Raw genomic sequence first — 27,191 nt, forward strand, 5'->3', positions numbered from 1 at the left:
ATGTCTATCTTATCAGCCAAGGTACCTGAAGTAATCTTTCATGATGTCGCAGCATGGGACGCTACTATATCTGAATTGAGAAAGCAGTGTGACGACCCCTTCAAGCCGGATGATTCCGATTACATAGTATGCGGTAGAAGAATACCCACCGCTAGCAATGGCGCCCAAGCATTTCCCGACGCCTACTATAGATTGAAAGAAGCCGCCTTGCGCGGTGATCTTGCCCTGGCCAAAACGATCTACGAGGACGAATGGCTTCCACATACCGCAACAGGCCAATTTACCAACAAAGACCTGTACAATGTCTTCCGTGAGGCTCTGAAAGCGCGCCACACACCCGTCGTCGCCTTTCTACTTTCTCAAAATGGCCCGTTCCGGCAACATCATCCCGAGATTGCTGTTGACCATGGGATGGAATCTCTATTGTGAGCTCTCAACGGTCTTGCGCTTTTGTGGACAGTGTCATTCAATTCGACAACGTCCTTCACCGGGTCTTACATTTATCGAGGGCCCTCTGAATAAGTCATCTCACTCTTCTCAAGATTGTGCTAATCGCTTCATTTTCGCCAAACGCAGACCCTTTTTTTAGAACATGGCTGGGAGATCAACAGACCTCTTGCTCCGGACCGTACATCGCTAATCGTGTATGGCTTGTCCTAGCTCATTGTCACAAAAGCTGACAAGTAATGACAGGAGAGTTTTTAACAATCGTCCGCTTTGTGAATGGTTTCTGTCCCATGGAGCCGACCCCATCGTTCAATGCAGCTACGGCTGGACGCCCTTAACAACGGCCATTGAGAATGCATCACGCGATGTCATCGACCTATTATTCGAGCACGGTGGCTCGATCGAACATGGGCAGCTAACCCATGCCGCCGTACGTCGAACATTGCCGGATTGTTTGGAGGTCATCCAGATGCTTCTCGACAAAGGTTGCGACATCAATACAATTCAATATCACAACCACAAGCTCTCTTACGAGCATTGGAACAATTTCATGGCCTTGGGAATTCCACTCCACACGGCCGCCGAAAACGGTCGGGTTGACATTGTGAAGTTTCTTTTGGACCACGGTGCGGATCCTAAGCTGCGTGACACAAAGGGCTTCCTTCCAACCGACAATGCGAAGAACAACAACCACCCCGAGATTTCGACCTTCTCAAGTCTTACGGCTTCTCGCGGCTGAAAAGACAGCGGCTCTTTAAATCAGGAGCAGTGTTCCCAGCCAGCGGAACCGTTTTAATCAACGCTTGTAACCAACGCAACGGTACCCAAGTTTTGTGCTGTTCCGTACCAACAGAACAGGTACCTTGTTCGGTAGGAATCCTTATTGGAACCGGACATGGTCGAATATGGCGGCATTTAATGTTGGGCTTTGGGAGGTTTCGGTGGAGTTGGGGTGTCAATATTCCGTAATCGCAGAGTAGAGAATAAAAATACCCCGGCGAGCTGAAACAGCATGACAGTACTATTACGCATACATCCTTCGCAGTGGATGACTTGACCATATCAATCCTCTTGTCACCGTCTTAAAGTCCTTCGATTACATATTCTCACAACATTTACGTTGTTCTACTAGCGGAATGCGTTGGGAGCGGTCCATTCGGCAGAGATCTCAGGTCTATTCAACATTTGAATCCTAGCAATCTTATTTCTAGTAAATATAATAAGACATTTATCTTAAAAATGAGTATATAAAATAATTTATGGACATATTGTAATTAAAGATTTTTTCCTTTTGGATACGTCGAAAGCTCTAAGACCCCTGTAAAAGTATTAGACTTTGTCTGTTTAATGCAAGGCCTAATCTGCTCCACGAACACGAAAAGCACCATCTTCCCGGAAAGGTTGCATGTGATAGCTTGAAACCACCTTTAACAACATGGATCATCCATGTGCTACCAACTCATTTTTCTGCATGTCAAGACCCCTGGCTGCAATCTTCAATCCGCTGCTTTGACTTTTCATCCGCTACTGCCCAACCACGAATCAGCACTTCGTCTTTGATCGGCAATTCATCTGAAGCTACATCTCCGCCGTCATTTTAACGGCTCCCTATGGCAGGTGTTTTGCTCAATCCGTCCACCTGACCCTCGGCGGATACACAATGCGTCTGGTTTGTGATACAAGACAAGAGCTCAGCGCTCATGCAGGCGGTCGAAGGTGGCGGAAATTCAAACCTCGCTCTATATTCGGAGCAATGAGACCATCCGAGGTCATTTGAGCGACAGAAATGAGGAGGATCATGGGTTTTAGGCTGTTTCCGGCTCTGTCCGATGCCCAGCAACGCCACTTATAACGGAGATCCCGGAGGCGCTGCGGGCAAAAGGAGGTAGTGGAGAAGCTTGTTTCAACCACGCAGCCGTCAGCAGGATGTTGAAGGGGACCGCTGAATGGACCCTGAGAGTCAGCTTCTCTGGTGTGACGGACATACACGTGAAAGCGTAGCAAAGGAAAACGAAACGGGGACGGGATCAGATTTGTGGGATACGGAAGAAGGGCTCGTAGAGAATCAGACTTCAATGTCTTTGGAGAAGGGCGACTTTGAAGATTTTCAAAGGGTTTTACAAAGAAATTTCTACCAGAAGATTTGGGCAGGCGTGATTGTGGCATTTACCTTCGTTGCTTCGTTCTTCTACTTTTCCTTTCAGTCTTGAACTTCAGCTTATGATGAGTTATGATTGACGACTTGCTGCATGTACACGGGTCATGGATCTCTTCTCAAACATTCTTCAGCAAGCTCTCTTCTCCCTTGTAATAGAGATTCGTGCTCTCATGTTCTTGAAGCGGAGACATCACAGCCCACGGTCTTGTCTCTTCCAGGAGGAGCCTGATAAAACTTTCGTTTAAGGTAGGTGTAGTAAGCAAGGGCGAGAGCAATCAAGTTACTCCCCACCTCATCTCAGTCTTGCTCCATTCGAAATCAAAGCCCCACAATCGCTCCTGCCCCTCCCGATCTCCCCGATCTTTCACTCATAGGGTGCCTTTATAATGTCCCGGCGTGGGGATCGCCGCGGTACATCAAACTGCTCAGCACAAATGAGGTACCTGGCTAGAACATCATAGTCCAGGGTGATCTCTTTAGTCAATTCGGCATAGGGATACTTGATTGCCAGGTCTTCGTCAAAGTCCCGGAGATGGAATCTCAAGCATCCAGGCTTGAGCGTGCCATCACTGCCTCGTATGATATCCCGTTCAGTGATAGTCTTCATTCTCACAGCATCTCGATTCTCAGATCGATAAAATTCTGGTCGCCAAACTGAGATCTTAAATGACTTTGACTTTTTATCTCCTGTTTCTAGACCAATCACAAGTTGAACACTGCCAGTTGATCCGACGATAAAATCATAAGCTTTTCGTCGTAGCTTTTGAAAGGACTGTGAATATGCGAACTCGATTATGACTCCTGGGTAATAAGAGCCTTTGACAAGGAATTGTTGATCGGGTTCACGTTTATTTTTTGAATCATCAAGCCAGACTGACCTAGCAAGGCCAGCTTTAATATCCTGGATGAGTTTCTTTGTGTCTTGATTTGAGGTTGTTTCGACCATAATGGCTAATTGGCTTTTGATCAAATCACCAATCTGGTCAACCGTTATGTCGTGGGTTGAGCTGGGCATCTTAATGATTAGAAATTCGTCTTCGATAAGATCGTGTCTGCAAAAGAAAGGTATTAGTAAATAATCCTAGTTTTAAGTTCCTAATAGATACATACCTTAATTTGTTTAAGACGTATCCCCAAACCTCAGAATCAGACTCGCGCAGAGATTCCAAAGTCTTCGTGTATGCTCTTGGCTGCAGGGTGAAGGTATGGTAGGTATGGTCGCCCTGAGGACAGGCAACTCTTCCGGCATTGAGATAAGAAAGAAATCTGCACAGCAATGGATTGGTAATTATGGTCTCGCAGTCTCCGCTATTGCTGTTGCTGTTGCTGTTTCCGCGAAGGTGATGGTAATGTGAATTTAGAGAGTGTCCGCTTTGTTCACGTGCCGGGGATGATAGCTCGGCGCAAACATCATGAGAGGCGACGTTATTCTGACTCTCCATTTTGTAGTATTCGTCTTTGCAGAATATTGTTTAGATGATGTTTGGTTTCATACTTGAAGGCTCATTCAACTATGGTGAGTAGTTATAGAATCATGGAGGAGGTCCGTGCATCCTCTAACGCTTTTTGGTATAGCCATCGGCCGATCTTTCCCAGGCCTCATCAGATTGCCAGCAATAGCCGACCACACATTCCTTGTACCATGCTAACTAGATCAGACTGCCCTGCCTTATTGTTGTTAGAGGATGTAGCAAATAGCGTACGGAGATACTGATTAGATAAGCAGTATCCAGAGAGAGAGGATTCAATCGATTGAGTTACACCTATCAAGAGGAGCATTTGCTCATACTAATAGCATAGAAGCGCATTACTGTAATGACTCAGAAACAGCAGCTGGCGTCCAATGCGTATAGCAATGCTCACTGCCATAGATATCAGGGCGTACCAGTTACAAGAGCGTTTCGTGCGTTTCGCATGCGGGGACCCTGTATCATCCTGCTGATACGTAACACATACGTATCATATGCGCATGGATTCTGACAATTGTAGCTTCATAAACAAGATTATTATCTATCAGAGACCAAAACACATCCCATCCCTACCTTTGTGCACCGTTGACAATGACCGTAAACCAGGATCTGCAGATTATCCGTGCAGGGCAAAGAAACATTAACTAACTCGCCATGTCAGTAACCACTCGCTTCGCTGAAAGTGTCTACTAGCGCTGCTACGCAAAATACCACTGAACGAAAATCTTCCTTCCTTTTCATATCGCCGCCATCGACGCGTTATTGCTCAACAATAATACGTTTCCCAACTATTCTGAGTTCCAACAGGCCTGCAGTATGTATTAGCAGAATTCTAAACGTACCACCGCCGTATCAGCCCGAGAATTACATCCTCCTTACCACGCGCTTCAGAAACGACTGTATGGCACTCTAAGCAAAGAATTAAGGTCGGTGGCCCAAAAAAAAGTTGAATACTGGTCAAGATGTTAAGTTTTTGGAAGAAATGAAATCCTTGTACGGCTTGAATCTTTTTGTAGCCTTGCTAATAAAATTCTGAGGCAAGACCATAGAGATTTCGTTACTCCTCCCCTCAAGGCCGGCCTCAGTTGGGTATAATGCTTCGCTTCATACCCGGAAGGCAACTTATCATAAAAGGATAAATGAATCGTAGATAGAATTCCCTTTTTTGCTAGTGCTGAGAAGTTTAGATGTGGGCGAAGAATGTGATACGGAGTAAGATACCTTTTTTCTGCTGTTATAACGAAAATCTTCTCTTCAGAAATTTGGATTCCCTAGGGAGTGTACCCTTCTGAGCAGCACAAAGATACCAACATTTCCCGAGGGAAACGAATTCCCTTAAGGAGTGTACGCTACAAAGCTGCACAAAGGAGATAAATCTTTGGCCTTAGGCTGCGGTATCAATGTAGAGAAGTCTTTCGTCTTACCCTAACCCACTTTCCGTAAGTTAGGCCATAAGGAAGGAGGAGCTTAAAGGAAGCGGCTAAGCTCTAGACAGCAGGCTTGGCTACAACACTGATAGAATAAAGTGAGCAGTTAGTACAGCTGAGTCTGAGAGCCCTAAAACGGCACCAGTTGGACCAGAACCGGGTCTTGCTAACTCCTTAGTCACCTGCTCAGCCTCTGCTCAGGGCTACTCTGACGCGCTATGTCTCGGCTCAGCTTAAAGCAGCGACCGCTCTGGATGGATGGAATTGGGGGAAAAAATCAATCTTGTGTCCGACCATAGGGGTAAGTATCCTGCACCGCATCGGGATCCACTATTCTTACAACAGCCATTCCCTAATCTTAGGGCTGTTGTAAGATTTAGCAAAACCTTATTCTTACAACAGCCTAATTAGGTAATAGGGCTTCTCAAAGAGGCAATTGGGGCTGTTGTAAGAATAAGCCGCATACTATTCTTACAATAGTTGTAAAATATTGAAAATCCTTATTCTTATAACAATCGAAATAGGTGATTCAAACTACCGCACTATGTACTTGATGCTAATCTTTACTATGGGGCCTACACTAAAACTACGCCTACAGAAGTACAGGCCCCGGGTTTTGTTATCACCTACTACAACTCTGCGAGGAACACAGATATTCAAGTGCTGAGGGACTCGCTGAGGAAGGAGCAGGTGCAAATAGCACAGATATAGCAAATTTGCGCCCAGATTGACCTACTCTGTGCTATTGTGCCCTGTAATAAATCTCGCTTACATAATCAGATTCTGAATGATTTGAGCACTGAATGCGCAAATAGGGCGTTGAGAGCGTTGACAGGCGCTGTATTCGTAGAATTAAGGCCTTTTATAGCTTAATATCTGCTCTGATTGACTGTATGCTCTCTTTCTCCTTCTTCTTATCCATTTCTATATCTCAGTGGCCGTAGCTTCTCTTTGCATAGTCGTTTCTTCGCTAGTAAGGTCATTAGCGATACTGTGGTCTATAGAAACAGGGGAGGAGGCGGAGAAGAAGGAGGAGGCGGCGGAGAAGGTTAAAAATAGCTATTTAGAACAGATGATAGAAAGGGCAAAGACAGAGACGTTTCGAATAAAGAAAGATCGAGTAAGGCAAATAGAGAGGGCGTTCGGAGCTTTAGTAAAGATGAATATAGAAGAGGCAGCGTTACTGTTCTTATTAATACAGAAGGAGGCGGTAGTACTGTTCTTATTAATGTAGAAAAAGGGGATATAGTCTTTGCCTGCAGAGATATATACTTTATCTATTCTTGAATTTGAAGACCAGGCTAAGGCTAGGTAGTCTTTTGACGTTGTTAACGATAAAGCTTAGCGCCTAAAGAGTCTTCTTTACTGTTATAATAGTCCTCTTTTATCTCTATATTAATGTCGTTAATCAAAATAGGCTACTAAGCTATGCCTATATATAAACTCTCTTTTTATTCTTCTTAAGTATACGTTCTGCCTGTAAATAGAGTATTTTTTGCTTGCTTTCTGCCTTTTCAAGAATCTGCTATAGATAAAGAGTTAACCTGGCCCTGAATAACTTTAAATAGAGATAGTTAACGCTTTTGAGACTTTGTATACTAAGTTCTGACGCTTAGTAGATTAATAATCTTACGAATAAGAGCGAGCTTAGCTACTTCTTAAAAGTGGTCAACCCTCTATTAAGCGTCAAAATCAGCTATCTTAAGAGCAAGATAATCTTAAATTCGTTACTATAGAATATAAGTACAGGGTAAGCCTTTTGTTGTTATAAATACTTGTTTATAAGCTATTAGTAACAAATAAGTGTTTTAGAGGGTCAAGTTATAAAATTAATAATGCTCTTTAATCTAATTAATAGTATAGTAACTAATATAACTATAGAGTTTATAATATAAAAGATTTTGTAGATTAGTCCTTTTATTTTGCTAGTTGTATTTAAGTTTTTATTAAAGCTGTTAGTTATAAATATCAAGATACCTTATAAGATAGTTTACTATATTGTTAAGATAAGCTTGTTTAGATATTATTTGCTATTTAATAGCTTAATGTATGCTCTTTATTTTTAAGCTATTAATATAATTATAATATTTAATCTTGTTAGTTTATACTTAAATAAAGGTCTTTTTAAAAGATAACTAAACATAAGTTAAATAGCTAAGAATTTTCTATTATACATATTAATAATGCTATAGAATTATCTATTATATTCAATTATAAGTCTCTTCTGTTTATATATAGAGTAACTATAATTAGAAGTTATTAAACTCCTTAAGTTACTTATTAATAATAGCTCTTCTGGCCTTATTAGAAAGGTAATCCGTCCTTTCTAATTAATACTTCTAATAGTATGCCTTTACGTCTTTATTAATATGCTAATAACAGAGAAGATAAGGCACTTTAGGCTAAATAGTAGCGCAGGCATTATAAAGGCCTCCTGCTTTATCTGTTATAATAGACTCAGGAGTAGGCAAGCTATATTCTTTATAAAGATCTTATATCTAGCTTAAGACCTAGATATAATTCTCCTCTTCTTTATAAATTAGAAAAGTCTGGCTAATTATAAACGACCTATTTGTCACTATAAATCTGATAATATTAAGTAGGAAGAGATTAAATTAGTTTATTCTATATATAGAATTAAGGACATAGCTTCTTAGGAAGAGGCGTAGAAGCTATAGAGACTTATTATAAAAGAATAGTACTCTCTCTAATCTATTATAATTATCAAGAGTGTAATAGAACTAGTATTCGTCTCTAAGCTTTAACATCATGGCCTAAATCGCTAGTAGGCTATGATTCATAGTCTTCTTAACGTTACTATAGATATTCTTAATGTCTTAGAGAGTTATAAAGGCCTCAGGAAACTACGCCTATAATAAGGATAAGGTATCTTAGGCAGATATCTACAATATTTATTTATTCTTAATCTGTTTAAGCAGCTCTAGCTTGCTTTTTTAAGTATTTCTGCAATAAATTAGATAGGTAGTAGAGAAGAAGGATAGGCTATAGTTATAAGTATTATAAGGTGTCACGGCTGCTATGCTTATCGCCTGCTAGCGCTAGGGCGCCAGGTATTAATTAGCACTAGACGTTAGTAAGGGGCATGCTTGCTATATAGAAGCGACCTCAGAGCCCTCACCGTCGACTCTTCAGTCTTAGGATAGCACTCAACATGGGCTGAAGATCTCGCGCACTCGTTGCCTGCTTCCAACGTAACACGTAACATAAGGCGCTTCTGAGTACTAGATTATCTATAGTCCGTTAGGTTCCTTTCTAGACTAGCTAATTAAATAGCGAAAAAGGCAGTCTTATCGTCTTAAAAAGCTCTTTCGAAGGCGTTTATTATTAGTCTTTGATATAGGGTTATTTCTGCCTCTATGATCGCATTCTAAATAGATAAAGAAAGGATGCGCGTTATCTTTCTGACGTTTCCTTAACAAGCGAATTCTCAACGTATAGCCATGCTCTCAAGCCTAGTCTTAGACAGCTTATAAAGCTGCATTTTGCGATTCAAAAGATTCAATCAGAAGAGGTAGAATGTCAGAATTAGGCGCAGAAGAGTTGTCGTTGTTAAACTCATTCTCTTTAGGAGGAAATATCTTCCATGGGCGCTGATTTTGCAGCAGATACAACTCATCAACAGGGATTCGATTGCGCTCCGGAAAAGAGACAGAGGTAGCTGACTCTTCGCCCGTATCTAGCAAATTATCGGCGTCACAATCTAATTAGTCGTCACTAAGATTCTCATTATTAAAGTTGTTGACAAAAGGATCGTCGTCAAATTCAAAGGGATCTGTAAGAATTTCATGAACAGGTGATTCGGGTCTGGCAAGGATTATGGCATACTGTTTCCTCTAAAAGGAGGAATAGTTGACTTCATGTGTTGGACTATATGTCAGATAGATTGCATCTGCTAATAATTTGTTAGCAGATGTGAACTCTGATGGCCCCGATTTTGCACCGGATGTAACACAGTTTCGGGGTCCATCCTGCTGCGCAATGATTGTTGGTGTTTGATTCCTGAGTCCTGACAGGTTACGCGTTTCTACAAAGTTTTTGATCTAACCCGAAAAGGTGAAAGCTAGGCCTATTTGAGAAGCCCTATTACCTAATTAGGCTGTTGTAAGAATAAGGTTTTGCTAAATCTTACAACAGTTGTAAGATTAGGGAATGGCTGTTGTAAGAATAGTGGATCCCGCACCGCATCTTGACCGCGCCTTGGCACCCAATGGGGTTGGCCTCTGTCGCTGCCTGACTCAGGAATTAGCCACCCAGCTCAACTTTGGCCTCGCCTCAGCTTAGGCCCTCTCGCTCACCTTCTCGCTTTACCCATATCCGGTCCCGTTTCTGATGTCCCTTCGAACTTTTGTTAAGTTTACGCGACGGTCTAACGGCCTAGTTTTGAGACCTCTAGGACTAGGCTCGCGTATAAAGTATGCCGTCTAATATGGCGGTTTTTGATACTATTATTGTCCGAAGTATTATATCTTCGTGTTGAGCTACTTCAAGAGGCTGACTCTGATGAAGCAACAACGAGTATTCCGTCTGAGAGCGGGGCATATCACAAGCCAACCACGTGAATTAAAGCTGAGTGTGAAACCATGAGTTGACTACAGAACAAGGAGAGAAAATATCAAACTATGAGAAGAAACTTGCTTATATAGAAAAGAGAACTCGTTGTTCAACTTTTGCTTATGATCACTCCACGAGCATCTGTCTTGGCAGGGTCCCACACCTGTCCTTCCTCTAGAAGAGCTCCCCTCGGTCTAGCGACCTGGTACCCTCCTCTAGTTTATCTTGATCTTCCCATCCTTGTTGTTCCTGACGCTGCTCATCGCACCGTGCTGCACAGTTGATGCCTATCGTCTTCTCTTTCCTGTTCCAGTCTGGCCGGAGATGGCTAGCATCACAGGGTTCGCTCTGTGAAATACTACTTAGCAGGAAGAAAGCCACTTTAAAAAATGGTAAAAGAGCCGCTAAAGTGCGCTTAGAGTTAGCCTAACCGTAAGATTGCTTAGAGTGTACTAGGATATTTAGCTAAGACATCTGTAATCCAATAAGATTTTATCATTTACAACGTTATGTGTCAAAAATATGATCCTACTGTGGTCAAAGTATGCATCTCTGACCATACTAATATGGTCCTCATTTGACAGAATAGTTGTCATTCCTATTAACGGCACTTAGCTCACATTTTTTATCACCCCTTCTCCTGGTAAGTAGTAGATGTAGATATTCAGCTCTTGGCGTTACCTGATCTACCGCAACCACAGAGACACTATGGTCGAGGCTCGCTTTGCATGCTCAGCTTTTGTCTGAATATTATCATGTGAGGCACGGCACAAGGGTTCTGTATCACAGACCATAAAGCTAGCGGGGCCTGCACACCATCTTGCAATGCATCGGTGAAACTCAGTACCTCTGGATCTTGAATGTTACGTAACGGCCCTGCCATTAGCTAGTAGACTAGCTCTTTCCGTCCCGTTGCCCAGAGGTGACCCTCTGCCTTAGACAATTCATCCTACACCCAAGCTTCGTGCCCATACCATGGCATTGAATCTCAAGGAGCCACAGATGACGATAGACAACTGAATATCGAATCAGTACGGAGTACTCCGTAATGTCGAACCGAATCTTGGTTCAAAAGGAACCGCGACCCTTATGTGCCGCAACTAGCCATATTTATGCTTGGCAGGTAGGCACTAATCGTATAGTTGGACTGCTCCTGCAGTCTACACGAACAACGCCAGTTTACTGAATTCTAGACCTGAGTCCAGACACTTTCGTACGCGGGAATATTCATGTTGTGCATTGGCGCGATTTTTGCTCTTGAAATAGCAGAAGATAGCTTCAATTAAGCGAAACGTTTCATTCTGCAGCAAGTCTCGCAGTAAGTCACATTCTGCCTGGCTCTAGAGCTGTGAGAATCAACTGCTTGTTTGGATACAGCTATTAACTTCGTTGACAGCACCAAGATTATTGCGTATAAAGACGAGCTCCTTTCCCTTCGAGCCTTTTGTGAGAGCTCATATTCCCATAACTTCAACATACATCTTCGTCACTGATCAGACCGGTGCAGCAATGAGCATCATGAAGCTCAGTCTTCTCATGTTTACTGTGGTGGCCTTGGCCAATCCAATTGCCGAACCTATCCCTGTTGATGGCGAGGCCGTCGCTCGAACTGTTGATCACCTTGCCTCTCGAGCAATAGGCGATGCATGCACAGTGAGCGGCAAAGGCAGTCTGAACGTATGCATTTCTCTTTCAATAGCTGATTAAGCTAGTCGGTGCTGACCATTGTAGGGGAAAGGGACTTGCCAACGAACGGATAGTTGCGCTGTTGTTAGTGTGCCTGGGTTTTGTCCGAACAGTAAGTAGTCAACCATCTGACTTACAAATGCTGTATTCTATCGTTCATGATTAAACTATTTCTGGGGTTCTGCTAACATGAAATCTCTCACTCTAGCTCCCAATAATGTTCAATGCTGTCAATTCAAACCATGTGCTGCCCCATATTCGACCCGGGGTTCTTGCAGAAATACAAATAAAGGCTGCAAAGGAGGCAGGTTTGTAAGGTAAGGTTGCCCCTCCACGCCCCTTTGGAAGCTTTCTCTCATTAGAACGCAATGTCTCTATCGGTTCACTTTACAGAACTAACCAAAATTTTCAAAGTGGATACTGCCCCGGAGGCGACGACATCAAATGCTGTGTCCCCGACATAACCCCATAGATCTAGTTGTTGTCTGTCAGCGTGTCACGTCATACTCTCGAGACTCAAGAAGAATGTGGGTATGACACTTCGCCCAGCTCATGATGGCTTCGAAATCGAACCGGGATTTCTTAATGCTTTGCAAAAGTTACTGTATGGTTCTGCTTGTGAATTGCCTTCTTAAAAGTACTCAATATTCTATAACCAACAAAAGTACGATTGGGGAAGTTAGTTCAACAACGGTGACTTCTTTTTGTTCCTTAAACCAATCTAGGTTCTACAACTTATGTCATGCCAACTTTCAATATTATGACGATAGTTTGCTTTTATTGTTGACGTCCTGGATTTTCTATGCACATATCGAAGCTTACTGTTCTTCGTCAACTCCGTTCAATGATTTTAGAACTTGACTTCTCTCTGCTTTATATCCTTTACGCAAGCCTACTGCTTACGATTTGAGTTGATCGGAGCTTAACGTCATTCATCCACCTTATAGACTTCTCTACATGAGCCTGTGGTCCGCCGATCGTTCGTGCTTATCTAAAATGTTTCGCTTATATCACAATGTGCCTATACAGCAGTTTGAGGCCGGTATTGAGATTCTCTTCGCTTAATTTGCATACACGATATTCGAGTACTGGGAACGTGCCTGCAATGAGGTGAACTAAGGAAACTTCGCTGACGAGTGGGAATAGATATGGAGGAGCGAGACTGAGTGGGACCGGAATGTGCAAAGTTTGCCAAAGAGGCCGCGAGTCAGAGCACGTCGAGAAGTGGCAGCCCGAAGAAAAGGCAGAAGGGGCAAGATACGGAACATGCTGCGTGGGAGGAGGAGGAGGAGGAGGAGGAGGAGGAGGAGGTTGAATGGTCGGATGAAGAGGAGGAACAAAGGGGTCGAAAGAGGTGACGGCCGAGAGAGAAGTGGTGGTCGTCTTCTACCTCGTCGTATCTGAGTACTAATCTCGCGGGGAGTGATTCGGCAAACTCGCTTCGAGATACAGAGCGAGATGTTGTTCAACAAGCTTTGCAAATGGGAGGGAAGCATACTTCAACACGTCATAACATCCTGAGGTATTATACGTCATCATGTAAGAAATTCGATCAAAAGGAAGTGCATGAAATGAAGAACTCCCTTCAGACATTCCCAAGTGTTATACTAATTCCGCACCGTCCTTGATATTCGTGGCGAGGATGAACCATGTCTATGCATGAATTGTGAGGCAGCAGCCATTGAAAATCCTTCAAATGAACCCAAAGTTGGGCCTTCGATAATGGTACTACAACTTAGCCCACTGTAAGACGTTGAAATGCGAGTTGTAGGTCGTTGTGCAACAGAACGTGGTACTATGGATGGTCACGCGACAAGCTTTTTAAGTACGAATTGTAGGTACTACATAACTACCGTTGTGCGCTAAACTGCTGTACTATTGATTTGTCGCGCTACAAGCCGTTGTAATACGAGTTAATCCACGAGTGATTGGGGACGGGGGGTTAAAACCTGGGCAACCTAACGGATGTCAAACCGGGCTGCTCAGGGCGGGTAAAGGCTCGGAACAGCCTCGCTCAGGTTACAGTCACGTGTGCTCAGATCTCAAAAGTGGAAATGGAATTTAGAGAGGTCAAGACGCGGGTGTGAGCACCGCCAACTTGACCGAGTCTTACGGCCTCTTTGCACAGGCAGTTACTAAGCATTTCCTGGCCTCTACTTACCCAGCATCGCCACAACTCAGTCTAAGTACTACTTAGACTGTTCACCCTCGTCTCATCCATGTCCAGTCTCAGTTTTTGAGCTCTTACTACTCTCCTTGTGTCACGGAATGCTACACCTTCCTAGTTGAGATTAACTTAGCATTTCCGCGATTTAGCTTCATGATTTTGCTGCAGCCTTGGCAAGTAGAACACCAAAAACTAGTAGTAAGTATGGAGTATGGAAAGCGAAAAAGATGTGCTTCTCGACGAGGATAAGATAGAGAGAAGAGAAAACAACATAATCAGCTAGAGCTGTAGCGGACATATGCATGATGAGGAGACAGCTTCATTTTGTGGGTACGGAAGTCAGGGACAATTGAGACGTAACTGCATGTCGTACCTTTCTACCCCGGGAGATGAATCCCGCTTTTCAGCCTTGCCCTTATGAGGCTTGAAAGGACTCAAGTTATTGGCTAACTTGGATTTCCGTCCGTGCCCGAGATGGATTGGTCTGATAGCCAGTAAGAATGGAGCCTTGGTTGGACTTGTACGCCCATGGGTCGGAAGCGGGATTACTGCCCTGAGTCTTCCGACTCCCTTAACTTCCAGTCATTCTTGAGGATCGATAGTGCATCTGGACGAGCAAACGGCGTCAGATATTGATATTACTATAATTATCACTCAATGTCATCCTTTGCCTCTATATGCCCGTCAAATGATTAGTTCATGAACATATTCACCACCACAAGGATGGCAAAAATCCACCATCCAACTCCATCAATATTATTCTTCGATGCCACTCCAGTATAAGGCTCTATGATCGTCGTCGCCGTCGCCGTCACCGTCGCATTCCTAGTTGGTACCCCACTCGGACCCCTGGTTATAAACCCACTCGCTCCCCTGTTCGTACTGATTCCGCTCACAACGACGGCGGTGGCTGAGGGGTCGAGTGAGACAGCTGTACCTAAGATGGTAATGACAGGGCCTCCTGGGATCAACGTTTGTGTGCCGACCACGTATTCTGAGACAGAGCTGAGCGTCAGAGTTGTTCCTGCCAGTGGGATTGCTGGTGGCTGTGGGGTTTGGTAGACGGTAGTAGGAACGAGATTGACGGTGCTAGTATTACCTACGACGATTTCTGTTGCTGATAGATCGAGTGAGATAGCCGTGTTTGAGATGGTAATGACAGGGCCTCCTGGGATCAATGTTTGTGTACCGGCTACGTATTCTGAGGCGGGATTAAGTGTTAAAATTGTTCCTGCTAGGGGGATTGTTGGTGGCTGTGGGGTTTGATAGACAGTAGTAGGAATAACACTGATAGCGCTAGTGCCATTTACTACGAGTTCTGTTGCTGATGGATCCAGTGAGACTGCGGTTCCAGATATGCTAATGGCAGAGCCTCCTGGAACTAGTGTCTGGTTATCAGCCACGAATTGGCCGGCAGAGTTGGGTGTCAAAGTTGTCCCTGGGAGAGGAATGACTGGCTGAGTAATTTGGGACGGTGGTAGCGTGGTTGAAGCCCTGATGGCAATCGTCGAAGGAGCGGCAGGGCTATCTGACTGGTCACCGGGTGAAGATACTGATGATTCCACAACTGAGGACATTACAGCAGTCTCGGAATTCGATGACAGAGATGCAGGTGTAGATCCCGCTGGCGCTTCTTCTGATTGAGAAGCCGAAGTTGAAGCCTGTTGTGAAGAAGGTGAAGCTGAAGTTGGAGCTGGAGAGGTCCGGGTTGCAATTGGCGTTTCAACTGATGACTGGATCGGCGGCAGAGAAGTCGTAGGCATAGCAGAAAACGGACTCTGTGATGTTGACGCTGTAGAATCAGTAGAAGCCTCCGGTGTGGCAGTAGAGTTCCCTGGAGCATTAATCGTCGATGTTGCCTCATCACCTATCAGACCTGATGCCGTTCGCAACAACCCGCTTGCTGAACTCTCCACCTGCCGAGGAAACAGCATTGCCTCACCGGCTTCGTCGTCTGACCTGATTTCGATGATGTAGGCTGAGTTAGTGCTCATGGGTGTCGTCTCAGCTGTTCTTTTAAGGTAATATCCACTTTCGCCATCGACCAGGGGTGTAGGAGATGCCCTGAATTTATCAGCCCGTTTTTCGGGCGTCATCCACGGATGAATAAGCACAACTCACACAACCAAATGGTTCTTTGAAAGCAAGATCTCTTCTTCATCCACAGCTCTGGCATCCCACGGTGGTGCATTATCGTGGATGCTTTGCACCATTTCAATTTGCACTGGGAACGCAGCAGTCGTCGTTTTGGAGTAAGAATCTGGCATTCATCAATGCCTACACCCATCTCAAAGAGCACGTCGACGGTATACCTATACCGCCAATTTGATGTTCTAATGCCACAGCATTGCCAACGAAAAGGATAGTAATAGCTCGCCGCATATCGAGAACTAGACTGAACGATGGGAATATGTCTCTCTGGCACCAAGCATTCTTACAAGGGCCAACGAAGGACTGAATGTTGTATTAAAGAAGGCAATCCCACAAAGCGAACGAATAACACAAGTACAGCTTGAGAGGCTTTTCGGTGCAACAATCAGAGCAAAGCCGCTCGAAATACTCAACTAACAATTCAAGCCTACTTCATATACCCAGCTGTTTTCAATGTTCAACGAGTCATCACTATTCGGAGGCGGGAAGACAATACTCGAAGAGTAGGCCTGGGCTTCCTTAGTCCAATACTTCCCCACAGGGTTTCCAGAACAGTGAAGGATGCGGCTGCAGCAGTAATGGAGAAGGACGACTTTGGCTGTGAGCTACAATCACGATGTGATTGGAGGCCTACAGTGATGGGAAAAGCGACCGGGTCGTCGCGGTTCTGTAGGCTGCCAGATTCACATCAATCATGGAGTACAAAAACGGGAAATGCCAGACTAATGCAAGCAGGTGAATGCCTCTTCGGGTAGTGCTGTGGGGACCAGAGAACCCATGTAGGAAGCTGAGAGGTTGACCTCTGCCTCTGTGTGGAGGAGGGTTGAAGGATGCCCACCGCCAGAAAATGTTGGTTGTCTTGTCTGAAATTCCTTCGGCTCCCTTAAGGTCTAACTAGACGGCTCGGCGGCCCCTGCGGCCCTTCCGCGGCGTTGTCAAGGCGTACTACGGGCGGAGGCACAAGTAGTAGGTATTCGTAGCACGGCGCTAGAAACGCTATGTAAGTTACACGTCACGTAAATGGCCCTTACTGTAGTAGGATAGAGAGCCACTAGTTAGTCTGCTGGGCCAATCTTGACAGGAACGGCTGTGCAGGATCGACAGGGGTATCTGTAACCGTAGCGCTTGGAGTCGCAGATATTTAGCGTCGTGCTGCGAACATTTATGCCATGTACCGTAGTATTACAGCGATACAGTCAACCCGACGAAAATTATGAACCGAGTACATTCATCTTTTGAATTAGGCTTCGCGCTGTCGAAATGCACGATCCTCCCAAGAAAAGGTGGGGTTGGCAATAAAAGCAGTAGCATTAGGCTAGTAAGGCTCATTCGCTCCCCTGTTTAGGACCAGTCACGCACGAAGGAATGTTCGCTGATAGGCTGAGAATGTCATGATCTGGCAAGACTGCCAAGGCCAGCTGAGCTACGTAGTACAAGTACTATACTAGTTAGTACATGGCGTGCCGCTTTCCATCTCAGAACTCAATGTCTTGAGATGAGGCTGAGAAGAGCAACAGTCTTGTCTTGAGATCCCTCTGTTGGTTTCATTCACAGTCATTGTTTTACATTTGCTTGGCGCAGAACCTCACCAACATGAATCCTGAGCGAAGAAAGAGGATACTTATTCCATTCATCGAATGATAGTCCTCACTGAGATGGTTCTTCTGTTATGCAGGATATCTGATCTTGATCTTTCTGTGTAGAGTTCTCGGTTCATGAACTCTAAATAGCGGGGTACTGCAGGTTTGGTGGGGTTGAGTGATCCGCAGAACTGTTGAACCATCGCTCTACGAGTACTTGGGAAGGCCGAACAGTTATCGCCCAATCCAATCATATCATCCAACTAGTAGGGGAGAGAGCAGGGACTAGAGAGTAACGTTTGTAGTTTCTGATCCACCAAGGGGCCGCACGGTCCTATTGATCCAACACTCAATTTTTACGCTCCAACTGCTTGGGTCTCAGATAACGATAAGGAAACCCCCCACACGACCTCATGAATACCATGTTATGAGAGAACGGTAGTGACTGCACACTGCGCAGGAAAGCTCCCACAGTCTAGTTCCAAACAGCAAGACAACAGCATGTTGGGTATGGATAGATAAAGGTTTGAAACATTTAGTACTTGTCAAACCTATGAGCGCCAATTAGCCAGTTTCGATGCGTTTGTCCCTGCGATTTGCCTGCGTTTGAGCAGGCATATCGCGTTCAATTGAGCAAGTGCACAGTATTCTTTCAGAATTGCTACTGAGCCTTGCGACACGCAATCGACGAAACTTGCTGCTGCAGCTTACTGCAAAGCATGGGGATGCGGGAGGATTCGTGTGCTTTGGAATGGTTGCATGCTCAAGATGGTGGGGCAGACATTGGACAGGGTCAGAGTGCCGAAAATGTATCCATGGCTTGCAGCAAGGCTGTGAGTTATCCTGGCTCCTACGAGCAGCTGAAGTCTTCTGGACCTTCTGCCGTGTTGACCGAGTGCTGGCAGATGATCCTCAATACACCACCGAACCAGCGATGCTGGTCTCTTGAGCACGACTTCCTGCAAATTTACAAAACAAGCATAATTGTATAAAAGATACGTTGGACAGAATTCGTCTAACCATCCCATCGACTTTGGTAAGCCTAAACTATGGACTGGGTCTCTCGGTCATATGTGCTCGGCTTCTTTGTCTACATTGGCTTTTTCAGTTGGCTTCCTACTAGTAGGGTAGGCGCTCAGATTAATTTGGCGCCGAGTCAGAACTGGTAAGCCTGTCCAACGATCCATGATTATGCTGTTTTCTCTTATCTGACCGATCGAATCCAGGGACGGGAATGATGGCCCATGGTCAACCTTTGAAGTTCAGATTGGCACTCCTCCGCAGGTCGCTCGAGTATTGATATCTAACTTGGACTCATCTCTATGGGTTCCAGTGCCCGAAGGGTGCAATGAGAGAGATCCAGCAGATTGTCCCGAACAGCGAGGCGGACTATTCAGCTATAACGACTCTTCAACATGGGAGGGAAGAGGCTTCTACGAGTTGCCATCACAAGCGAGATCATTTTTAGATTACTCTGCAAATTCTTTAGTCGGATTCGACAATATTACGTTAGGTGGAATGGGAAGTGGTGGACCATCGATCGGAACAAGCGTGGTGACTGGTATGGGAGAGAAGGACTTCTTTCTTGGTCATCTAGGACTTCACCATCAACCGCTCAACATCTCTAATTTTACTGACCAGCACCGAAGTCCACTCACTTCATTATTCGAAGACCAGAAGATTCCAAGCCTTACATGGTCCTATACTGCTGGTGCATATTACCGGGATGATAAAACATATGGAAGCCTGATACTGGGCGGCTATGATGCCACAAGGTCAAATGTACATCATAATCTGACTGTAAAGATGCCTGTGGATACTACTCGAGATCTTCGGCTCGCCATTACGGCCATATCCAGTCATGGGAAGACTCTGCTTGACGCTGAAATCTATGCGTTTATCGACTCGTCAATTCCTCATATATGGCTTCCGATAGATGTCTGTACCAGGTTCGAGGAAGCTTTTGGACTCAACTACGATAGTACAACCCAACTTTATCGAGTGAACGATACATTACATGACCAGTTGTTGAGGTCTAATGCAAGTGTGGTAATCTCAGTGGCGTCGAGTCTGAGAGCTGAAGAACCGAACGGCTCTGTTATCGATATCACCCTGCCCTATGGCGCTTTCAATACGACGGCTACTTACCCTTTATTATCTTCAGACACCAATTCAACATCGCGCTATTTTCCACTAAGACGAGCTTCCAATTCTTCGCAGTACACTCTTGGCCGTACATTTCTACAAGAAGCCTACCTGCATGTTGACTACGGGCGATCTATTTTCACTATTTCGCAGACACTATTTCCTTCTGACCCTGCTGAGCCTGGAAACGTTATCGCCGTTTATCCTGGAACAAATAGCACGGATATCTCGGAGGGAGCAGATCAGGGGGATGGAGAAACTCAGCCAAGCCCGAAGCCCAACAATGGCATGATAGCGGGAATCACTATCGGAGCTGTTCTTAGTATCGGCGGCGTGATTGCACCAGGATATTTTTATCGACGCTATCGCCATCGACGCGCATCGAGGGCTTTACAGGATAGCCATGGTAGCCAGTACAGCGGGAGCCAGCGCAGTGGCAGCCAGCAGGGGGCTGTTGAAAACAAGTCGGAAGAACTCACGGCAGAGCTACCAGGAGATGTTGGCAAGGAGGACGATTGGCAGGTCACAAACAGACACCTCCTTGACGGACGAGAGATACGTCAAGTGCGACTGTACAGAGGGAGGGCTAGGCCCATAACAACTACGAGTCGGTCACCAGACCTCTACAGAGGCGGTAGGACACCAACATCGGAGCGGATTAGCAGAAGCACATTGAAGTCAGAGAGTGACGGTGTCAACAGGGAGAACAGGGAGATCTTCGAGCTCCCAGGCCAAACCGTTCAAGAACTGCCCTGATTGGTGGAAAACTAATATAAATTGAAGCTACGGATCTTCAAAGTCAGATCTTGTATTGCTAGAGCTTTGCGAAAGGCTCGGAAGGAAGTCTCGCGCACTTTCAAGTGACTGTCCGCCGTGGAAGAAACATTGGAATTTCAATGGTCACGTCTCCAAGCAATGCGATCACAACACCCTCCAGAGGCTCAGGCGAGAAATGGCTTTGGGTCCGTTCGAAGTTGGAGCTTGCTTGCTTGCTTGCCTGATTGATTCTTCTTGACAAGGAAAGAAGCCCATTCAGTAACACAGGGGATACGACTCAGGACTGCTCATTCATCACTCAGGTTACAACCACGTGCACTTACGTCTCAAAGTGAAAATGGAATTTAGAGAGGTCAAGATTTGTGTACGAGTACTGCAGCATGAAATAAGGATACGATCAGATAGAATTATGAGCACAATTTTTTATGCAGGCGATGAAGCTACTGTAGAGCCGCAATATCTTGTAATCCCACTCCGAAGTCCTTATTTATCTCTCCTGCTAGCCCCAAACAGGTAGTGATGAACGACGCTCTGATTGAGTGAAATAGCAGTTCAATACGAGGTTTCACCAAATAAATCTCCATGAGCAAGACGCAAAGAATCTACACGTTCAGGTTTGTCTCAGTATATGTAGTATCAAACAAGGGATACAGTATCAAAAATCGTCTACCAGGACTGTTCACTATGCTCAAACACTCCTTCAGAAGCATGTTCCAGAACATTCACAGATGATCGCCTACGAGTATACTTGTCTGGATCTGATGCCTGTCCCTTTGTTCAGCACTCGATCTGTGCTCTTTCCTCCGTTCCCCCTTCTTACCCTCCCCATCTCGCTCTTGGAGTCGATGTCTCTCCGCGGTTATGAAGCCAGATGGTTAGGGACGGATATCGCTCCGGACAGTGGGCAGGTGATCGGAAGCACGGAGTGTAATATGCCGACCCACCTCTATCATGATTTATGAGCAAATCGATTGATTGGGTTGAGTATGACGCTGGGCAAATTTATCGACTGCCAAGTAGTGCTAGTACGTGACAGCCTCTGTGGACATGACAGAGCAAAAGATTGCGATGAGTGCACAGAGGGTGTCAGAATTCATTGTGTTTTATCCGATATTTATTGAGCCGAGCAAGCAAAAAGCTCCCTGGGAAAAGGGATACATCGACCACTCCGCCAAAACAAAAGGACATAATTGATGTACCCCTCACTGACTCCCCGCGCAGAAATGGTTGAATGTTGGTCAAAACGCAATTCATTCTAACACCCCGTGAGTGCTTCATCCATGATCATATCATAATCCTTTGGCCCCCACTCGAGCGTACCGTAGTACGTAATGAGAACAAGGGATGTACGGAGGATTGATCTTTGATTGGATAGGCAAAACCTCGGCCTGTTCCAATTTCAAAAATAGATCCGCATCGTCCCGGGACCGTTGAAGCCACAAGTACGGACTCACCGAGTACATCGTTCTCTCGTGAAGAAACCGACTTTCTATGCCAGACAGATGATCGATTTCTCGTGGAGTTTGCACCTCTGGGAGTTCTATCATCAGCATTGCCTCGGAGACTTGACTTACACATCGGCCTCCCTGCGGTTGTCGCCGTATTTACTAGATGAACAATACGCGCCGAGGCAGCGAGGCTGGCAAAAACTGGTGGTGTGAGCAGTCATTCATTCCAGCTTATGCCCAGCCTTCCGGTTGCGTACTGAGATTGGTGTGTGATGAGAAGTAACGGCATGTTGTTGCATTTCTTGTCCGACTCGAGACTCGAATTGGTGGCTCTCATGACCAACCTCGTACTCGAATTGCGGGTCGCACCGTACTCTCTACTGTTCTTCTACTCCAAATTCAGTCATATGGCTAGGATGAATCTGATCTGCTCCCATCCTATTGGCAGAGGTAGCTCGTCAGCACTTCGTATTCGTGTGGGGACGAGCCTCCGAAGCTCTGCTTTAGGAAAGAGAGGTCTATATTTGAAAGAGCCTCGATGGAATTACTAATTTCCCCAGTTTGATTGTATGACAACCTTTGGCCTGGAGGTACTTCTCCGTGCAAGTGGTAGAAGAAGAGTGTTCTCCCCCCTCCTCTATTCTTGTTGTCCATTCCTCCCTTTCCCTCGGAATCTTTGATATCGGACCACTTCTTCCACTTACTCACACAGCCCTCATCACTGAGTTCCCCTGACCACGCGCGTCAAGATCATATTCACCAGACCCAAAGATGTATCTATCCACACCCCTCTTGACCAGCCTCGCCCTGGGCCTCCTCACCGCCGCCTCTGCCCTCCCCACGGCGGACGCGGCTCCCAATCCGGTTGAGCTGGCCCCCCGCGCCTGCACCACCATCCCCCCATCCAACATCAACATCCTCCAACGAGGCGACCCGAACAACCCGCACAACGGGCTGATCTTCAACATCGTGCGCACCGGCTCCCCGCCAAGAAACGAATACATCTCCGTCGTGACCTTCAGCAACATCCCCGCCGGCGCCACCGGCTGCATGCTCTCCGTCCAATTCCCACCCCTGCAGTACCCGAACTGATATCTAACTTGGACCCCCGGCCCGGCCGTCCAAGCCGACGTGTGGAGCGTCGAGCCGGACCGCCAGGGGACGGCCACGTGGAACAATCCGCCCGCGCGGAGGGAGTTCGTGTCCACGATACGCTTCCCCACCGAGGCCGGTGGGCCCGGTTCCAGCACCGTGTTGGCGAGCAATACTTGTAGTGAGACGATGAGTTTCCTGTTCGAGCACAGCGATTGGCAGCAGGGGGGGGGCAGCGTCAGGGTCCGCCGGCGGGAACTACGGTGTCCCGCCCCTGGGCTTCTCCATGGTCTTCAATTGTTAAGGGGGGGTGGGGGCTGCTGCGGAACGGGGACGTAGTTGGCGCTGTGGCGGATCAACTATGCTGTTCTGTCAAGTGGCCGCTTGGAGTGAGACAGGGCAAGGGATTTTGGTCGTCTCTTTTGCTTGAACGGACAGATGAAAAAGATACTACTACTACTTTTTGAGGTTCTATTCCTCAAGTCAATCGTTTCTACTTCCCCGGGTACCCCGCTGGGGCGGTTCAATCTATCCTTCGTTCCTGTGTAGAAGTGATCTCGTGTCCTACCTAAAAGACTGGCTCACCTCCAAATTCCTACAATCTGGCCAGTAAGTAAAACAGAAGTTTCCAGCTCCCAAATCAAGGAGAGGAAGAGGATCAGAGAGAGAGGAGAGCCTTAGGGAATACTAGTGTTTGTTTTAATCCAGTCGCTTCTCCGACGGTACCTGGCTTTGAATTATCACCTCCCCAAGTCCCCCTTGCACCTATATCCCGGATGAATTAATGCCGCACTGCTCAACTCTTCGAGGGCGGGATATGTATCTCCTGATCCTCGTAACCTCATCAGGTTCTAGGTTCTATTGTGCGCCCTGCAGCAGAGCGATCTGCATCAGCGGGACCGGCCAGCTGCTCCGTAAATGAGGTAGTGGGTGAGTGGGTAGTAAGAAGTGATAACTATGGACTAACTAGATGAAAATCAGCAATGCCGTCGACGGGACCGAAATGAGGACGGCTCGACAGCACAGCACAGCACAGCACGACCAGAGATGTTCCCTATCCCAGAGGAATGGTAGCCGATTACTTTGCTTGCCTTGGCCGGGGTAAAGAGAGATCTGTAGTACTATTTTTCATGCACTATAATCATTCTTGACGAGCGCTCATCAAGGGCCGGGAGGAAGGCCTTATAGCCATTCAGGACCTACCCTACGTAGTGGAAAGAAATGCACACCGGAAATTCCATCAACTAATTTGCCCTCCGCAAATGGAAATCTCCCGAAAAGAGAAGTCTATGACCGCATTCCAGCCACTACGATAGAGAGAGAGAGAGACAGAGAGAGAGAGACAGAGAGAGAGAGACGGAGAGAGAGAGAGAGACTCCGTATATAAGCTTAGTTTGCAACCTTTGAGCCACTCACCACAGCGGGGGTAGATATGGCCATAAAACACGACCAAACGGGAAATGCCACCTTGATCCACTTCATCTGCAGCAAAACCCCGGGGAAATAAGCTGCGGAAGCAATATCGAAAATACACAGTGAAGAAAAAGGTGTCGGGGAGGAACTTCCCGCTCGAGAAGCGAGTTCGCTGAGTTGCCGATGCTCATGCTTATCCTGGATAGGTTGGTGTTGTTTTTCAGCTTTTGGCGGAGCAGCTGCTTGGTGTCTCAGATATTATGATGGAAAACTGACATTCAGTTGGGACTGAGGGGAATTAGAACATGTGGAGGTGGGTTTGTTGATGACAAGGTCTGGCTAGGTTCAGGAGTAGGCATGCAGGTTTTGACATTGTAAAGGATGAGCTGATATCACGAAGAAGACCGCATTTGCAGCTAGGTGTCTACCGCTGGCTGCGGTCCCAGTGCATTTGCCGGGTGTGGTCGTATCAAGCCTTATTGAGATGTCAGCTGGTGGCTAGCAGACGAGTCCCGTGGTGCAAGGCTCAGATTATGTCCAGACATCCCTAGAAGGTTGGCACAGCAACCTAGTCGCAGCTGAGGAATGTATCTCATCAGTGTAGGAAGCTGAAAGAAAGGCCCCAGAAAGACGGAGAGCTTCATGAATGACGTTTCAGTTGCACGACGCTTTGCATTGTAGCTGAAATTCTTTTTTTTCAATTCTGCTTAAAGCTAACTAAGGAGCCGCGAACAGGAAGCAAGTACCCACCCACTCACCTCGTAGGCCTGCATGGAAGGAGGTTTTGGTAGGTGCCCATGAGGAAGTGCTTGCGCGTTCCGGTTTCTGCAACACTGTACAATAACGCCTACCCAACGAGAGATTGCTTTACTCAGATCGTGTGTAGATGCCCGCAACAATACAGTGATCTCTTTCGAACGGTTCTGCGTACGGAGTCAGCAGGTCAATAGTGGGTGCCGTTTGGCCTGATAAGTATTCTGCTCACCCAGTGTCAATTGCTCCTTCGGCTTGATTCTCTCCTCCCTCAACTTGGTGACTTCTCGTGCAAAGACAACCTCTGGCTTAGCGGTGCTGTCGATGCAGTTCGCTTTGATACTGACTAAGACGCCACCACCCACCTTTAAAAACAGATGCGCGTTCAATCCAACGATTCGTGCTTGATCTGGCTGAGCAACATCTGCGAAGATGACATCGACCATGCCAACCAACATGCGATATCTCAATGGATGTCTGGCGTCCTCGATAATGGGAATGACGTTCGTGCGATGTGTAGCCATAGTAATCAGATCTCGTCCGCTACGATGCGAGAATTCCACCGCATAGACTGTCCCAGTAGGTCCGACGATATCCGCAACATGGCTGACGCTTGTTCCTGACGCCGCACCAAGGTACAGGACTTTTGCGCCTGGTCGTATGTAGATGACATCCAAACCACCCAATATACCTGCTGCCAACTTAGATCTGAAGGGATTCCAAACTCGATACTCGGTCTTGGTGTTTGGGACAGGATCGGCATTGCCATTGAGGCCAGGGGTGGCGGGGAGGTCGACAGAAATGCGCTTCTCGCCGTAGACGGATTCACCTGGTGTAAGGTTCTTGGTGACTAGAAGATCCTCTTTACCGCCACGAGCGACGAAGACGCCAGGATGACGATGAGGTTCCTGGATGCAAATGAATAAGCATTTGGCTGGGGAAGACAAGTGGGTGATCTCGCACGAGGAGATACGCAGTCCCATTCGGTGACTGCGATCGTGCCGGACGTCTCAAAAAAGTCGGTGCTGGCATTGTGCTTCGGGTGTGAATTGGATATTATGTTGTGTGTTGTATGTTGTGCTCAATTGGACAGTTGAAAGTTAATGGTATATCAGAGAGCATGACTCACAATCACAACTTTGGCTCCTCCTTTGATGCCAGGTCTTGCGCCGCCCCTTCCGCCTCTTGGAGCGCCCCTACCTCTGGGTGCACCTCGTCCTCGCCCTCGTCCACCCCGATCGCCAGAGCCGCCTCGATCACCACCAAAGCCACCTCCAGATGGTCAGCCGTAGCCTACCTCATAGACGATGAACCTTCAGACTATTCGCTCCTGAAGTGTATCTTTTGATGGCAACTAACCTCTGCTCCCCCCTCTGCCTCCTCGAGGTGTTCCTCCAAACCCTCCGCGACCCCGGCCTCGATCGCCACCACCACGACCCCGCGGAGTTCCTGCGAATGCCATACGAGGTATATGTTCTCTCCTGAAGATTCTCAAGTGTATACGGTATGCTGCGTTGTAGAGTTACTGCTGTGTTGTTGTTGTCATCATGGCCGTGTTGCTGAAGTGCAGCACCCACAAAATATCCGTCAAAATTTAGAGCTTGGGAGCTTTTGCGCGCAAAGCTAAATCCCAAAGTGGTTAGCTCAAATACCTGGGAGCTTTTCCTCTGCCAAGCCTTTTGAGCTCTCTTTGATTTTGAAAGTGCCGTCTCGTGCATCATGAATTACTAGTACTAGTACTATCGAAGGAAACTGGGCCCAGCCCACATGTCAGTCTCTGCCTTCGCTAGGAGCATTTACGCAAGAATGTCATTAGATATCCATATCCACCATTCTGACATTAAATGGACCCGTTTTTTCATTGGTCAATGAAGCCCACCAGCGTAAACCAAATACGGTTAGTTCC

General features: G+C 46.4%; 8 protein-coding genes across 8 annotated transcripts; 4 read left to right on the forward strand and 4 right to left on the reverse strand.

Moving 5' to 3' along the window:
- EPUS_08773 (uncharacterized protein) lies at nt 1-1,186 on the forward strand (the record flags this gene model as incomplete). The annotated part of the gene is made up of 2 exons (XM_007806200.1): nt 1-425; nt 694-1,186. 2 exons carry the CDS (start codon nt 1-3, stop codon nt 1,184-1,186), a joined length of 918 nt encoding a protein of 305 aa, XP_007804391.1.
- A 1,783-nt stretch (nt 1,187-2,969) lies between these two features.
- EPUS_08774 (uncharacterized protein) lies at nt 2,970-4,047 on the reverse strand (the record flags this gene model as incomplete). The annotated part of the gene is made up of 2 exons (XM_007806201.1): nt 2,970-3,657; nt 3,716-4,047. 2 exons carry the CDS (start codon nt 4,045-4,047, stop codon nt 2,970-2,972), a joined length of 1,020 nt encoding a protein of 339 aa, XP_007804392.1.
- A 7,535-nt stretch (nt 4,048-11,582) lies between these two features.
- On the forward strand, nt 11,583-12,075 carry EPUS_08775 (uncharacterized protein; the record flags this gene model as incomplete). Its single annotated transcript, XM_007806202.1, has 3 exons — nt 11,583-11,750; nt 11,812-11,871; nt 11,968-12,075. 3 exons carry the CDS (start codon nt 11,583-11,585, stop codon nt 12,073-12,075), a joined length of 336 nt encoding a protein of 111 aa, XP_007804393.1.
- Nucleotides 12,076-14,618: 2,543 nt separating this feature from the next.
- Nucleotides 14,619-16,308, reverse strand: EPUS_08776 (uncharacterized protein; the record flags this gene model as incomplete). The annotated part of the gene is made up of 3 exons (XM_007806203.1): nt 14,619-15,990; nt 16,048-16,186; nt 16,239-16,308. 3 exons carry the CDS (start codon nt 16,306-16,308, stop codon nt 14,619-14,621), a joined length of 1,581 nt encoding a protein of 526 aa, XP_007804394.1.
- A 2,398-nt stretch (nt 16,309-18,706) lies between these two features.
- Nucleotides 18,707-20,558, forward strand: EPUS_08777 (uncharacterized protein; the record flags this gene model as incomplete). Its single annotated transcript, XM_007806204.1, has 2 exons — nt 18,707-18,822; nt 18,884-20,558. The coding sequence occupies 2 exons, from the start codon at nt 18,707-18,709 to the stop codon at nt 20,556-20,558; spliced, it is 1,791 nt and encodes a 596-aa protein (XP_007804395.1).
- A 2,240-nt stretch (nt 20,559-22,798) lies between these two features.
- On the forward strand, nt 22,799-23,119 carry EPUS_08778 (uncharacterized protein; the record flags this gene model as incomplete). The annotated part of the gene is made up of 1 exon (XM_007806205.1): nt 22,799-23,119. One exon carries the CDS (start codon nt 22,799-22,801, stop codon nt 23,117-23,119), a length of 321 nt encoding a protein of 106 aa, XP_007804396.1.
- A 2,280-nt stretch (nt 23,120-25,399) lies between these two features.
- EPUS_08779 (rRNA 2'-O-methyltransferase fibrillarin) lies at nt 25,400-26,317 on the reverse strand (the record flags this gene model as incomplete). The annotated part of the gene is made up of 3 exons (XM_007806206.1): nt 25,400-25,455; nt 25,518-26,193; nt 26,249-26,317. 3 exons carry the CDS (start codon nt 26,315-26,317, stop codon nt 25,400-25,402), a joined length of 801 nt encoding a protein of 266 aa, XP_007804397.1.
- Nucleotides 26,318-26,416: 99 nt separating this feature from the next.
- On the reverse strand, nt 26,417-27,003 carry EPUS_08780 (uncharacterized protein; the record flags this gene model as incomplete). The annotated part of the gene is made up of 2 exons (XM_007806207.1): nt 26,417-26,557; nt 26,599-27,003. 2 exons carry the CDS (start codon nt 27,001-27,003, stop codon nt 26,417-26,419), a joined length of 546 nt encoding a protein of 181 aa, XP_007804398.1.
- Nucleotides 27,004-27,191: the final 188 nt, after the last annotated feature.

Source organism: Endocarpon pusillum (assembly GCF_000464535.1).
Source record: "Endocarpon pusillum Z07020 unplaced genomic scaffold scaffold5164, whole genome shotgun sequence".
In the NCBI taxonomy this organism is placed as follows: Eukaryota; Fungi; Ascomycota; class Eurotiomycetes; order Verrucariales; family Verrucariaceae; genus Endocarpon; species Endocarpon pusillum.